The sequence below is a fragment of the Drosophila nasuta genome, chromosome X (assembly GCF_023558535.2).
Source record: "Drosophila nasuta strain 15112-1781.00 chromosome X, ASM2355853v1, whole genome shotgun sequence".
In the NCBI taxonomy this organism is placed as follows: domain Eukaryota; kingdom Metazoa; phylum Arthropoda; class Insecta; order Diptera; family Drosophilidae; genus Drosophila; species Drosophila nasuta.
The window spans coordinates 8,242,194-8,256,898 of record NC_083459.1 but is presented as its reverse complement, the minus strand read 5'-3'; the positions used below and the strand labels follow the sequence as shown (position 1 = coordinate 8,256,898).

At 37.0% G+C, this 14,705-nt stretch overlaps 1 protein-coding gene across 3 annotated transcripts in view; it reads left to right on the top strand.

The window, feature by feature from the left end:
• Positions 1-14,705, top strand: part of LOC132795907 (inactive dipeptidyl peptidase 10) — a 167,842-nt gene that overhangs the window by 147,343 nt on the left and 5,794 nt on the right. For all 3 annotated transcript variants that reach the window (XM_060806855.1, XM_060806854.1, XM_060806853.1), the window contains exons 3-6: positions 13,432-13,645; positions 13,707-13,801; positions 13,864-13,949; positions 14,018-14,590. In XM_060806855.1, coding sequence (XP_060662838.1) covers positions 13,432-13,645; positions 13,707-13,801; positions 13,864-13,949; positions 14,018-14,590 — 968 coding nt within the window. The remainder of the gene's footprint in view (positions 1-13,431; positions 13,646-13,706; positions 13,802-13,863; positions 13,950-14,017; positions 14,591-14,705) is intronic.

Below are 14,705 nucleotides of genomic sequence, written 5' to 3'. Positions count from 1 at the left end.
TTAATTGCATTTTATTAAAAATTCAGGGAAAAACTGAAATAATAATGGTTTATTCTCTATATTCCCCACACTATGAGAGTTTTTTATATTAAAATTGAGTCAGAACTTCAAGAGGAATTAATTACTACATTTTGGAAATTGAAATTGTGTTCACAAAATATTAAGAGCGTAATTAATTGCCTGTTGGGTAGATCAAAGTATCAATACTTGAGGCATCTCGCTCACAAAAATATCTGTTTGATTGGCGTTTGGCCTTTAAACGCTCGCTTTATCAGGCAATTCAAGTGCCGTTTTATTGGGCGTATCTTTTTTTTAGGAGCAGGAGCAGGAGAAGGAGGAGGAGGAGGAGGTTAGAAGGGGGCGTGCACAGTTGTCCTTGACAGGAGGAGCGTGGAAAGCGCCACAATTTTGGGACAAGTTAATTAAGTATGCAAATGTTTTTGTCTGTCTTGCTATCGCGCTTCCTTTCTCTCTTTCTCTATTTCTCTCCTCTCTCACTCTCTCTCTCTCTCTCTCTCACTCTCACTTTGTCTGCGTCCTTCGCTTTGAGCTGAGGCCATAGTAAAAAGGATTAAGTGGAGTCCTTTTTCTAGGCTCATTTAATTGCTTTTATGCGCGGTAGATAAACAAGTGCCTGAAATATCATCTAGCATACTTTGCCACGCCTCCAACCCTCCAACCCTCCATCCCCTAAGCTCAAACGCTTAACTCTAGTTACAAGTAGCAAAAACACTTTTGTGTCTGTGTCTTTGTATTTGTATTTGTGTTTGTGCTTGTCTTTGTGCTTGTCGTTGTCTCTGGTCTTTGTCTTCGTCTATGTCTATGTCTTTGTGTCTTGCTTTGGGCTTTGTGAGTTGTCGCAGCTCATTTGCAAAATTCATAAATAAAAGCGTGCGATAAGCAAAGTGTTGAACGACTACAGCAATACCCGAACAAATTTACAACCCCACCGATACGCCCCATTTGAAAAAGGAGTGAATTGCTGGGTATCGGGGACACAGATTGCACAGATTTTAAGTTTATAAATGCAAATTATAAACTGGCTGAAGGCATAACAACTTTCGATTGGCATTTCATTATGAGCGTGCCATAAATAAACTCGATTTGCCATATCGATTGCCATATCGCCAGCGACTTGGACCCCGAGCCTTGGGCCATGCTATCAGGAGCAGGCTGTCCGCTTCGACACGACGTGGAGACGACGACGACGACGACGACGTCGACGGCAAAAGTTAGCTAGCAAATCTTTGGGCCATAAATAAAGCCCCGGCCACTGTGGCAAACATTTTATTACCTTTTGCAAAGTTCTTTGGCACACACACACACACAGGGAAGGAGAGGGAATGAAGAAGGGAAGGTAGCTCGAGAAATAAATAAATAAATATAATAAAATACAAATAAAATTTATAGAGCCAACTCAGCAAGCAAGCGGCAAATAATTGAGCAGTCGCAGCCAAATGCTTTACGAGTCTCATAATTCTTTTTTATGTTGAAATTAAATTTAATTTGTCAGCCAAAAGGTAATTGCGAAATGCTTCAACTTCTGGTCTGCGTCTCTCGTACCTCGTATCTTGTGTCTCGTGTCTCGTGTCTCTTGACTGCTGTCTGCTGTCTGTCCTCATTCCCATCATCATCATCATTATCATCATCATCCATGTTGTTGTCGTCGTCGTCGTTGTCGTTGTCCCATCCCAATTATCCTGCTCATCCTTGTCATCGTCAGCGCGTCACATTAAAAACGCAAACTGTTTAAAACTCATTTTTGACTTGCTGGATTTAAACTTTTGCGCCAAAGTTCTCTCCGCATGCCTGCGGAGGCAGAGGCAGAGGCGGAGGCGGAGGAGGAAGGAAGCGCAACGCCTTCGCCTTCGCTTTCGCCAGGACACTCCCGGCACTGCGCTGATTTCCTTTTAATTATCATAATTATGCGTTGAATCGCAATTTGTGCACAACTATGACAGCAACCATCTTCTCGTCCCTCTATCCTCTGCCCTCTTCTGTCATTGCTAATGACAACAGACATCGCCCCCCCCCCTTCTCCGTAAACCGTAAACCGAAGACCGACAATCGGCGACCGGAGACCGGAGATGGCACAACCTCAACACACACACACACACACACTCACATTTTGGGTGTGCATTCTGTGCTTCTGCTCTTCTCGTTCTGCTTCGGTTTGCCCAATTAGACTGGCAATCATTTAGCTCATGCGCTGCTTTCCAACCCATTAGATAACTTTTCATTTGTTTCAGTTTTTTTGTTTTCCTCCTGTTCTATTCCATAATTTATGTGCTGACATCGCCAAACTATTTCCGAAACATTTCAAACAGCGGAAAGGAAAAGCTGCGGGGAATTCCCCACGTTTAATTGGAATTTAGGTTAACCACACAGTGGTTAATACTTAATAAATTAATACTCTATTGCTGCACATTGGAAATTCGATAAAAGCCCAAAAGTTTTAAATATGCAAATTCATTGATTGGCAATAATTAGGAGATATTTCATATAGCAAATTAAATTTGAACCACAATATTTAATTTCATTAGAACCTTTCAAAATACGAAAATAGTCATTAATATGTTCTTCAATTGAGTGAAGCGAAATTGACTTCTTATTTATTTTGTATTCATTTGGATTTGAAACATTAGTTGCATTGAACTTCAAGTACTTAAGAGCAAGTAAGAAAGTCGAGTGTGCTCGACTGTGAGGTACTTCTACCTATATCCAATTAAACCATATTCAACAAACATTCTAAAAATTGACCGCCAAAAATACTAAAACGTACCGAAAGTATATAGGCTTTGTTTGGTATATTAATATAGTACTCTACAAAATGTACCAAAGAGTATATTTGGTTACGATCAGTTAAAAATTTTAGTTAAAAAATATATACTTTTTGTTTTGGTTGACAATGTGGTATAATTTACACTCTATTGTATATTTTGAATGTACTATATCAATATACCAATTCTTACCCTTGGTATATTTTTTGTATGATTTGTTTATTCAAAATATGCAGCGGTTATATCACAGCCGAGCACACTCGAGTGGAGATTTCTTACTTGTTTTCAGTTGAGCGAAATCGCCTTACTATTTATTTCTTGTTTATTTATTTCAAGTGAATTTGGAGCTTTACTTGCATTAAACCTAAGATAGTAAAAAAAAAAATTGATTTTTTGATTATATAGTAATAACATTTCAAAATTAAAAATGATATTTAAGAAATTCCCTTCAGCAGAATACAACAGTAATAATACTTAAAATAGTTAGAAAAAATAATATCTCTTTAGTTTTTTATTCACAAAGAAACCGTAATTAGGTATAATATGTTAAAAATGCAAAGCTAGCTAAAACAGCAAAAATAGTAAAACGTCGAGTAAAAAAATATAGTAATTTATATTCAAATTGCGAAAAGAAAAGAAACGTATCTTAATCGCTTTGCATAATGGGTAATAACTGCCAGTTTGAATATCGTAACTTACGATAATGAAATAAGGCGATTAACGCCTGTCGACTCGGCAAAATGATGGCGTCTCGGGCATGTGTGTGTGTGTGTGTGGGTGTTAGTTGAAAAAGAGATAAGAACAATTTATGGGCGCGATAAGAAGCTGACCAAGATGTGTAGGCAGCGAACAAGAGAACAAGAGAATGGATCAATAAATAAAAGAGCGGCAATAAATTCGCACATGCAAAAAGCGAAGGCAACAAAAAACAAAGTTGTGTGGGAAACGGAAACGACGTGACGATAAAGGAAAAACTGCGATAGTTGCCGATTACTGTTAGACTCGCAGCACATCGCTGAAGGCGCCACAAGGCGAAGCGTCGAACACGAATGACAGAATGACAGAATGACCGAATGATGACATGGATAGAATGACACTTCGCTTTGAAGTTTTCGAGTCAGCAATGACGACGCGACGTGGCTGAGTTTTAGCCTTTCATTAATAATTGCCAGGCACACACACATACACACACAAATGCACACACACACAGAGAAGGAGAAACTTATGTCATTATGATGGACTTGGTCCCAGATCATTTATAAACTCAACGTTTCCCCAACCAACCCCAAGCAACTACTCGACAGCTAGCTGGGTGTGTTTGTGTGTGTGTTCGACAAACTTTCTTTCATACTACACACAGAATACTCTCCCGTGACATTCCCCTCTGCTCCATCGTCGCGCTGTCTCATCAATGTTGCAAATGATTTTGGTTGCAACAGCCGCTTGGGGGCCATTTTGCAGCTGACCCTTGTCATCTGTTTGCTCTCTGGCTATTCTTATGGCCATAACACTTTTTCAACTTCCATCGACTGACCACATTCGACAAACCGAAAGAGAAAAGAGAAACAGAAAGAGAGAGAGAGAAAGTGGGAACTACTTTTACTACTTGCAGCAAAATGTTGACAAATATTTGCTACACAGTCAGCAGACCGAACTTGCATTATTCATGGCGCGGGACTGCAACAAAAGATTAGCCAGCTAATGATTCTATTTAACAACAAGGATCTTGCAACAACTTGCTGCTAAATATACGACACTTGATGACTTTTTAAGTGCTGTTAATTATTTTTGTTTTTGCAAAGCTATGAAAGATGTAGTAGAGCTTATTTAGTTGGTAGAATAATGTTTTAAAAACTTAGATTATAATAATCATAATAATAATAATAGTAATAATAGTAATAATAATAATAATAATAATAATAATAATAATAATAATAATAATAATAATAATAATAATAATAATAATAATAATAATAATAATAATAATAATAATAATAATAATAATAATAATAATAATAATAATAATAATATATAATAATAATAATAATAATAATAATAATAATAATATATATATATATATAATAATAATAATAATATATAATAATAATATATATAATATATATATATATAATATATATATATATATATATATATATATATATATATATATATATATATATATATATATATAATATAATAATAACAATAATATATATATATAATATATAATAATAAACGTAGTTATTGTTATTATTTTATTGAAATATCGAATACAATTTCGTATTGCAATAAGATGAGCCATAACGACGAAGGGCTTCGAGGCTACTAACGTAGTTGTATCAAAAAACGCTTTGACAATGGCAAACTTTAATCAGCGATTATTAAAGTGTCGCATAGTTTTGAAACAGACTGTAGGCACATATATCCTGACAAAAACGTCAATTGATGGAGGGGAGGGTTTAGGCCCATGCTTACGAAATATGGCCCAAAAATAAAATGAAATTAATTGCTATGACCGTCTGGGTGTGTGTGTGTGTGTGTGTCCATATATGTATGTATGTCGCTTTGAGTGTAGCTTAGTGTGCTGTGGGCCATGGCCAGCCGGCAAAACAGAGGCAACCGAACGTGGCCAAAAACTTTCACTGTAGTGGACACATCATAAATTTCTCTCCCACACACTGGGACATAAAGAAAGCGCGGGAGAAGAAGGAGAGCTTAGTGACAACAATTGTGAATTGTGTTAGTGTGTGTGTGTGTGTGTGTTGGGCCATTGTCCACTGCCGTTCACTTATTATGAACATTGTGACTGCTGCTGTTGCTGTTGCCGTTGCCGTTGACCATTGCTGCTGCGGCTGTCCATGTGCCTTCATTAGCCATTAATGCGAGTTGGCCAATAAAAAGGTGTGACAATTGTCATGGTCAACAACAGCAACAATGACAACAACTGCGAAAAATGTGCGCGTAATTTATATACGTAATGAAGGCAATTTGTGGCTGAAGTTTGCGCAGTTTTCTTTCTGTTCATTCTATTTTTTTTTTGTGCGTCTGTTGTTGCTATTGCTGATGGCATTCTATTCTATTCTATTCCGCATTCCGTTTATTTTTTTGAACATACTGTTGGCCAGGTGCCAAGTGCAGAGCTTTGAATGCGTTTACAGCTCATTAAATGCACATTTCAAATGGCATTTGCTGCCAGACAACAGCAAAACTAACTCCTAATGATTGCTTCAATATTTGCTGCCAGAATCGATCGTCGGACAAACGTAATTTCCTTCCCTCTGTACATTTTGATTGCAACTGTTGTTTTGTCTGGCAAAATCAATTGCAGCTCGCTTCAAGTCTGCGCATTAAATGCCTTGGCAACCCGACTTGGTTACTTCAAGTATTTTGCATATTCACGTTGTGCACTTTATTAAATCTCAGCTTATGTTATTCAATTTAAATGCAGCTTCAGCTCTTTGACATCAAAGCCAATTTTATGATACAAATGTTTATCACAAAGTGTTTGCTACTTTGTTAGCGAAAGAAACTAATAAGCAAATAATTTGCAGCAACTTCAGTAAATTCATTTTATCCCCTCTTTGACATACTTTGAATTTCATATTCATATGTATATTTTTTTTGCATTTTATTTTTCAACTCATTTCCACATTGAATACAAACTAACATTTAACTTGGCCAAATTCTCTATTTAATTGTTGACTACTTTTTTAAGCTGTTATTTTTTTTGCTCATTCTAAATTACTTTCTTCCTCTCTTTGCTGTGCTTTCAGTTTAATTGAAAGTTTTTCTCAATTTGAAATTACAATTTATAAGCAAATAAATAAAACTCAAAATAAAACATTAAATCAGATATGCTCTTAATTTATTTTATTAATACTTTAAGCTGTGTTTAGGCCGTATTTTATAAATTTTTTCTACATTCTTTTTATTTTGTTTTCAATTTACTTTAAAGTTTTTTTTTTATCAATATTAAAATGAAGTTGAAATTAAACATGAACTCAGCTATATTCCTAATTTAATATTTTAACCATTTGTTACACTCTTATTTTTTTTAATTGCATTGATCCTTTCTTAGCAACACATTCAATTTTAATTTTAATTTTTAAAATAAATATATAAGCACTTAAATGGAAAATGAAATTAAATACTAACTCCGATATATCCTTAAAATTATTTATTAAAAATTTTTAGTGCTGTTGTAAATTTTTAATAATACTTTTAATTGAAGTTAATTTTAAAAGAAATTTTAAGTTAAGCAATTTCTCGGTTATGCTGTTTTGTTATTTGTTGTCGTTGTATTTCTTTCCTTTATTTAATGTTTTTTCTCAATTCGAATAGAATTATAAAATTACTTTAGCTATATTTGCAATTTAATTTATTGCCACTTTTTGAATACTACTCTTTTTTAGTCAGCTTAGGATTATGCAAGTAAACCAATTCGCTAAAGAAATTTGTTTGCCAAATGAATCACTTTTCCGCTGCCTTTTCTTCGTGCATTTTTCTCGATGCTTTTTATATCCAATTCGATAATTTTATAGACGTCATGCAAATGCTTTTCCAGCGGTTTTCATTAAAAAAAACAAAAACAGACACACAGCTTGAATGCGAATTGTGCTCAGCTTTAATTGTTATTTTCTGTGATTATTCTTTCTTCGAATTGGTTTTCATTTCCATTTCCATTTTATTTTCGTCTCTTTCATTGTTTTGTGTGTGTGTGTGTGTGTTTGTGGTAAACGAAAATAAAGTCTTTGGCGAAAATGAAGCTGAAAGCGAAGTATCTATGGCAGCTGGATCGGCACGATATGAGAGTTTATGTGGCGGACAATTGAAATGTTGGCAAACTTATCTCGCACACGCACACAAGCCACAGACAGACCCAGAGAAAAAGAGAGAGAGAGAGAGTAAGAGAGAGAAAGCAACTGTGCCTGAGGCATTGTAGTATATAAAGCTGGCAAAAGGCAAAATCCAATTAAGTACTCAACCCACGACTTGAAAATTAAAGACCAAATGCAACATTTGTGTTGCGAGCAAGTTTCTCAATTGTTTTCCAACTGCGATTTCCTCTGCTCATGCTGGTGTGTGTGTGTGTGTGTGTGTGTGTGTGTGTGTGTGTGGTTTGAATTGTTTGTTTGGAGGAGCATAAAATGCCGAGGGCCAAGAGCAAGCAAGCACACTACCGACTGACGGACTGACGGACTAACTGACAACAATGTGTGCTGCCCTCTGCCTGGATTCGCCTCCTTCTCAAGGACATGCCGCTTGCTGCATTTGATGTTCGCATTTTTGATGCTAACCCGATGATGTTGCCAAGTACTTTTTTGTGTGCAGCATTCTTGTGTTGCTGCCAACTATTTGCGATAATTGCATATTTACCTCGAGTCCAGCTGCATCCGTGCATCATCATCGTCATCATCATCATCATCATCATCATCATCATTGTCGAACACTGCAAACAATGTCCACTTCAAGAGCATGGCTAAGAAAAGCCTCGAGGCAGGAGAAATGTTGTTTGTTTGTTTGTTTGTTTCTTTCATTCTTTCTTTATTATGTTAAGCAACAATTTCTGCGCCAGAAGTTGCAAAACAATTAGTAAGTGAAAACAATTTCTCGCAGTGTTTCTTTGGTCAGCCAGTGAAAGCCGTAAAATGCAATCAGAACTCCCAAAGTGCGGTTGTGTCTGCATGTGAAGCGTATCAAAACGTCTCCTTTGAGAGTCTCCTGCCTAGCACAAATAGAGAGCAGAGGGGGAGGAAACATATTTCATTGCTTGCCATGGCATATTTATCTAAAGACAAGCAAACGAACTGAGTATTTTTCCAGGTGCCAGGCAGACAGACAGACAGATAGTCAGATAGTCAGACAGCTTAGTTAGTCGCTTGCCACATTGATTGCTTGCATGTCCACAACATATATAGAACACATACCATATATATATTCACTCAATTGATGGTAATCGGGTTAAGGGTTTAGTTTGCAGCGCTGACTGAAAATATTACGCTGAGCAATTAAGAAACTTTCGCACAAGTCCATAAATAATTTACTTGCTAATGAATGGTTTAGTTTCTGTGCTCGTTTCGATAAAAAACATTTTCTTTAAACCTATATTTTAAAGAAATTGTTCAAGAAAAATAATTTAAGGTATTAAAAAGAAGTAAGAGAGCTGCAGTCGAGTGTGTAAAAACATATCTACATAATATACCTTAAAAATACTACAAATATACCAAAATATACCATTATAACAAAATCCAGCTTTGTTACTGTTACATTTCGATAAGTTAGTTAGAAAAAAAATGTATATTATTAAGACAATTATTATTATAACCGCTACCCAAAGAGTAGAAAGGTATGACAACTATTTTTTTATTCCTGAGAATTTGGTTGCGATCGGAAATGTTTTTGTATGACAATGGAATCGAGTCTTAGCTGCATTTCAATAATTCAATATTCATTTCAGTAATTCAATAATAAGTACTGTACTAACTCCGTTCCTTTATAGAATTATACAAGGAATCTAGATGGTTCAAGGATGTGTCGATCCTAATACGTTTAATAGCTTCAATTCACATTTTCTTATCTTTGTTTTGCGTTAAATAGCGTCGTATACTGAATATTTAATTGAATATTTAATCATGAGATCGATTACCAGCAGCTTATTCTATCAATATCTGGCAGCTATGCATATCTGTATATATAAGTGTATTAAACTCTTAGTCTTTATCAGTGCAATTTGAAGCAATCTAAATTCCATAGTGCTATTTTGAGGTATATTCCAAAGCTGCAACTCGAATCGGGTCATCTGCCCGTTGGAATATAAAACATTTCCATGTTAGCTAGCTAGACAACTTGTGTGATTAAATATTTCTTTTCTTCTTGTAAAAGTGATGCCAGTGCACTCATCTGAATATATTATTTACAACTGTGAAAGCTCTGATTACAGAATATACCCTAGATCAACAACAAAATAGATTTCAGGCCAAGCGTGCGTATACTTAATATTATATACAAGAAGGTTTGCTTGCTGTAACTACAAATATTTACTGCTTGCTGCTACAAGTATTCGAGCATTAATTACAGGGCGTCTTTTCGTTGAGCATGCACAAAATGAAAGCTGTTGCTTTTGTATAAAACTTTAAACATGAATTCTAATGAATTGTTAAACATGCTGCTGATGAAAATATTGCACTCCAAAAGCAAAAGCAAAAGCTAAAGCCAAAGCAAAAGCAAATTCAGTATTAAGCGTAATGGTTAAATAAAATAAGTTTAGCATATTCGAGTAGACGAAATGGATGCAAGAAGTAAAAGCTGAACACGAAGACAGAGCGAAAAACAGAAATGGCGACGCAGCGGAAGCGGAAAGCATTCTCGTTAACTGTTGTAGGGGTTATATGGACGTAGTTAAAATTTAAGTGTTTGGGTACTAAAAAAATTTAAGTACAAAATCACATAATTTACAACTTGTGCTGCCCAAAAAAACGACAGCTGTAAAAAATATAATTTTATTGAGCCAGAGAGTTGGCTCACCACGTAGATATCACTTTTGAAAAGAAAATACTTAAAACAACTCGAACATAAATCGAATTAACAAATTGCAATTCTCAATTATGCGTAATTGCTTAAATAAAGTTGAAATGCTTTTCAATTTTACCCTAGTCTATCATACCACCTGGCATTTGTTTGTGTGCAGGGTATTGAGAGCATAGTTTGTGCTACAACATTTCAGCGTATACTTAATTTCATCATCCATCAACATTGAAGTGGAGCTGCTGTTGCTGCTGCTGTATGAGTCAGTGCCAGAGTTATGACTGTCTATATATGTGTGTGTGTGTGTGTTTGCATACATACATATATAAAAACATTTCTTTTTAATTACAAGCGCGAATGGCCCGTGGCTGTTGCTCCATCGATGTGCTGGCCAAAAGATTTGTGTGTGCAATCATTTCAATTAGCAGTTTTGCACTTTTGCACACGCTACACAAAATCCTATTACCTAGCTTCCTATCTTCCAATCTACCTTGCTTCCACTTCCACTTCCACCTCATCTCTGTCTCTGTCTCCCTCTCGCTTTCACATCCTAACGAACATGCAAGTGCATATAAATTTTTTAATTCAATTTCTACACAAACACAGAGCATAAACTTGCTCTTGTTGTTATTGCTGTTGCTGTTGTTGTTGTTGTTGTTACTGGGTGTGTAAGCACTTCTGGGATCAAAGCCCCAAATAAAATTCACAAAAAAATATAAACGAACGCAAATAAAAGCGAGCTTGCGCGACTACAATATACGCTGTTTAACGAATAGTAAACAACAAACAATTAGATGGGCAAGCAAAGCAACGAGCAATAGATGGCGCTTTTGGCAATTGCATACTTTCTTGCATGCAATATGGCGACAAGCAATTAACAGCTTGCCATCAGCTGATAGATGGCGCCAGTGTTGCTATGATGTGAAGCACTTTAAAGAAAAGTAATTTACTACATCAATAAACTATAGAATTCGTATTAATTTTAAATGGTCTGGAAAGTTGTTGGGAAACTTTCATGTTTGCAGAGCCTTTTGTTTGCCAATGCCCAATGTTTACAGGGTATTATTGTGGTGTGCGGCGCTGTGAGGCACTTGAGCGTGTTCGAAGCAAATGGGCGTGGCAACACCGCAGCTGTTGGAAAGTGTCCAAGTGCCAAAGCGAATTCAGTGAGTTCTGCTAACTAAATATGCATGTAAATTGCCTGGCCCTGAACCAAAGCCCAAGTTGAGTTACTTCCAAGCCGACTACGCTCCCTCCCTCCTCCCTCTGTCCTCCTCTGTCTCTCTCTCTCTCTCTCTCTCTCTCTCTCTCTCCAGTTGCCCTCTAGCCAAAGCAGCTGCACATGTAAAATGCATTAAAATAGTTTTACTGCAGTTATGTGCACTCAGTCATGTTGTGCCAGTTGTTGTTGCATATATGTGTGAATGTGTGTCTGTGTGTGTGTGTGAATTTTAGCCTTAATTTCATTGGCGTTCGCTTGTCAATTAAGCGCATCAAGGACGACGTGACGCGCCCCCCAATCCGCCTCCACCTTCAACTTTGCCTTGTTTTCGCCACACGCCTTCCACAAAATGCAATTCGAAATTCGCGCTTGATTGCGCTGAATACTGAGCGCTGAATGTGGGTAAAAGTAAAAAGCGAAAGCTGCCACTGCCAGAACATCAATTGCCGGCTTTTGTCCCTAAATTTCGTATTTTTGTTTTTGTTTTTTTCGGCAAACTTTTGTGCCTTCCCTCGGATTTGATTGGCAATTTTATTTTAGTTCTTCACATTGCTGGCTTGTGGCATTTGTTTTTTGCGCTGCTGGCTTGCAAAATCAATAGATGTTATCTCCGCAAATAAAACAAAGAGAAACTCATTAAAACGTCCTCAAGGCAACACAAGAATAAAAATGCAATTTTTCAGTTAGCTAGCGCCATAAACTACTTAGACAAACAAGTCCACAACAACTGCGAAACCAAAACAAAAGAGGTTAAAGCATCATTATTCTCATCTGCATCTTCCCCCCTCCATCAACATCATCAACTTTATGCTCATCAACATCATCATCAGCATCATCAATTTCAGTTCTATCAAGTCAAAGATGAAACTCATTCGTTAGACTTTAACGAACGTTGACAAATGGCAGCAAAATATGCTTATAGATACCCTTCAAACAATCAAATATTCTGTAGATTGTAATGTTAGGTAAGTGTAGGGTATCTGGTAGTCGCACCCACTAAAGTGAAACTACGCATAAATGATTATGAACAAAATGTTCAATTACATTGAGTTGGCCTTAAGTCGAATACCAAGAGTGGGTGCAGCAAAGGTTATTTGGCAAATTATGGACAATGAAAATGGAAAGCAGCAAATAGAAAATAGAAAATGGTAAATGGAAAATATAAAGAATACACGCAAGCACTTTGTAGTAGCATTGTAGCATTATAACGACAATCAGAGCTACACATTCCATCAAGAAGCCATTAGCACTTCGAATGCGTCGACATCCCAAATGAATCATCATGTAAATCATTAGCGGTTTTTGAAGTACGGGTAACAAATCTGCTAATAATGGCAATTAATCAACAACTTTGGAATTACAAAAAAAAAACAAGCAAATTTATTCATAGCATTATACTACGTATACTTAATATGAGGTGTAATCGTCCTTAAAGCATTATACAAATTAAACTTGTTAAATTAAAATATATAAGAATATTTAATTGGAAACATGAAAATAATTTCTAATCATTATTACATATGTACATACTTAAGCTTTCCAAAGAATACAACTTGACGTATACTTAATGTGCGCAAATACAGATTCAATGAAACTGATTTATTGAAACTAGTGTGAGACGTATACTTAATATTTAATTTACATACATTTTTATGAAATACAAAACGTATACTTAATATTTTATATTCATAAACGTATGCTTAATATTTAACATGCATAATATTTTAACGCATATTTTTGGTAGTAAAGAAACTTATACTTAATACTTAATATGCGTATCTATTGTATTAGATTTATAGGAACAAATTGAGTTTTTCAGCTATAATCGTAAGCAATATTAAACTATGTAAATGTATTCTTCAGTATTTGTAATTGGATATTTTGTGTGTTTGTGTTTTTTTGCAGGAATTGGTGGCCATATCTCCAGAGCGACGCAATTGGCGTGGCATATTCATAGCCCTGCTGGTGATCGCCGCCGTCTTCAGCTTGATCATATTCTCGATATTTCTGCTATCGCCTGAGGATGAGGGATTACGCATTCGGGGGCGACGAATGCTGCCCAGCGATATTCTCAGCAAAAGTTTGCAGTGGAAGCCCTTCAACGGCACCTGGAGCAATGGTAGAGCATGCGTCGAATTCGACAACAAATCAGACTTGAAAGCAATTGTTAACTTTTGCAGATCACGAGCTTGTTTATCGCGATCCAACGGGCGGCCTATCGATACTCAATATGGCCGATTATACGACGCGCATTCTTATGACCAATTCCACATTTGTGAGTAAAATGCACGAGTTAGAAAGTACAGTTTATAGCTTAGATCTCTTCTCTCTCTCTAGCGCCAATTGAATGCGGAATCGTTTCTGGTAGCGCCAGATCAGAAATACGTCTTGCTGCAATCGGACAGCAATGCAGAAGGTTCAAGGTAAGCAACTGTCTTTACTTTGCAGCTTCTCACTCAGAACTCTTACACTTTCTTTCTTTAATTTGCAGACACCACGTTTATGAGGTGCAAACGGCCAACACATTCCCCTTGGGACCAACGGAGAACATTGCAGAGGCGCCACGTCTGCAGCACGTCGTCTGGGCGCCCATCAATCCGCCACCACCGCCGCCGCCTCCTTCGACGGCTGGCCAAGCACCGTCCACAACGACGATGTCGCCGCTGCCCAGCGGCAGCATCATACTCAATAGTCTAGCAGGCGCTGCAGCTGGCGGTGCTGGCAAATCACCGCCCACCACAAGCGCCACAGCGAGCGGCAGTGAGCACGGAAGTCAGGCGAATGCTGGCGCAAACGGTGGCGCCTCAAAGGGTGCCTACTCTCTCAATCAGGCCATCGCATTTGTGCATCACAACGACATCTATTACAAGCCAAAGGTGCAGGGCGAGCTCGTCTGTCGCATCACGCAGACGGGCGCAGCGGGTGTCTTCTACAATGGCGTACCAGATTGGACCTACGAGAATGTCCCGGAGCTGGAGAGTCGCAGAAGCAGCATTGCCTTCTCGCCGGACAGTCATTTTCTCGCCTTCTTGAGTTTCAACGATAGCGAAGTCAACGAATACAAGTGAGTTGTCCATTTGAGGGGCTACAGGGTTTCTGCTAGTCGATCACATTTTTGAAAAAAAATATATTTGATATTTGAAATAATTTTGAAGTAAACACATACTCTTCATCAAGCT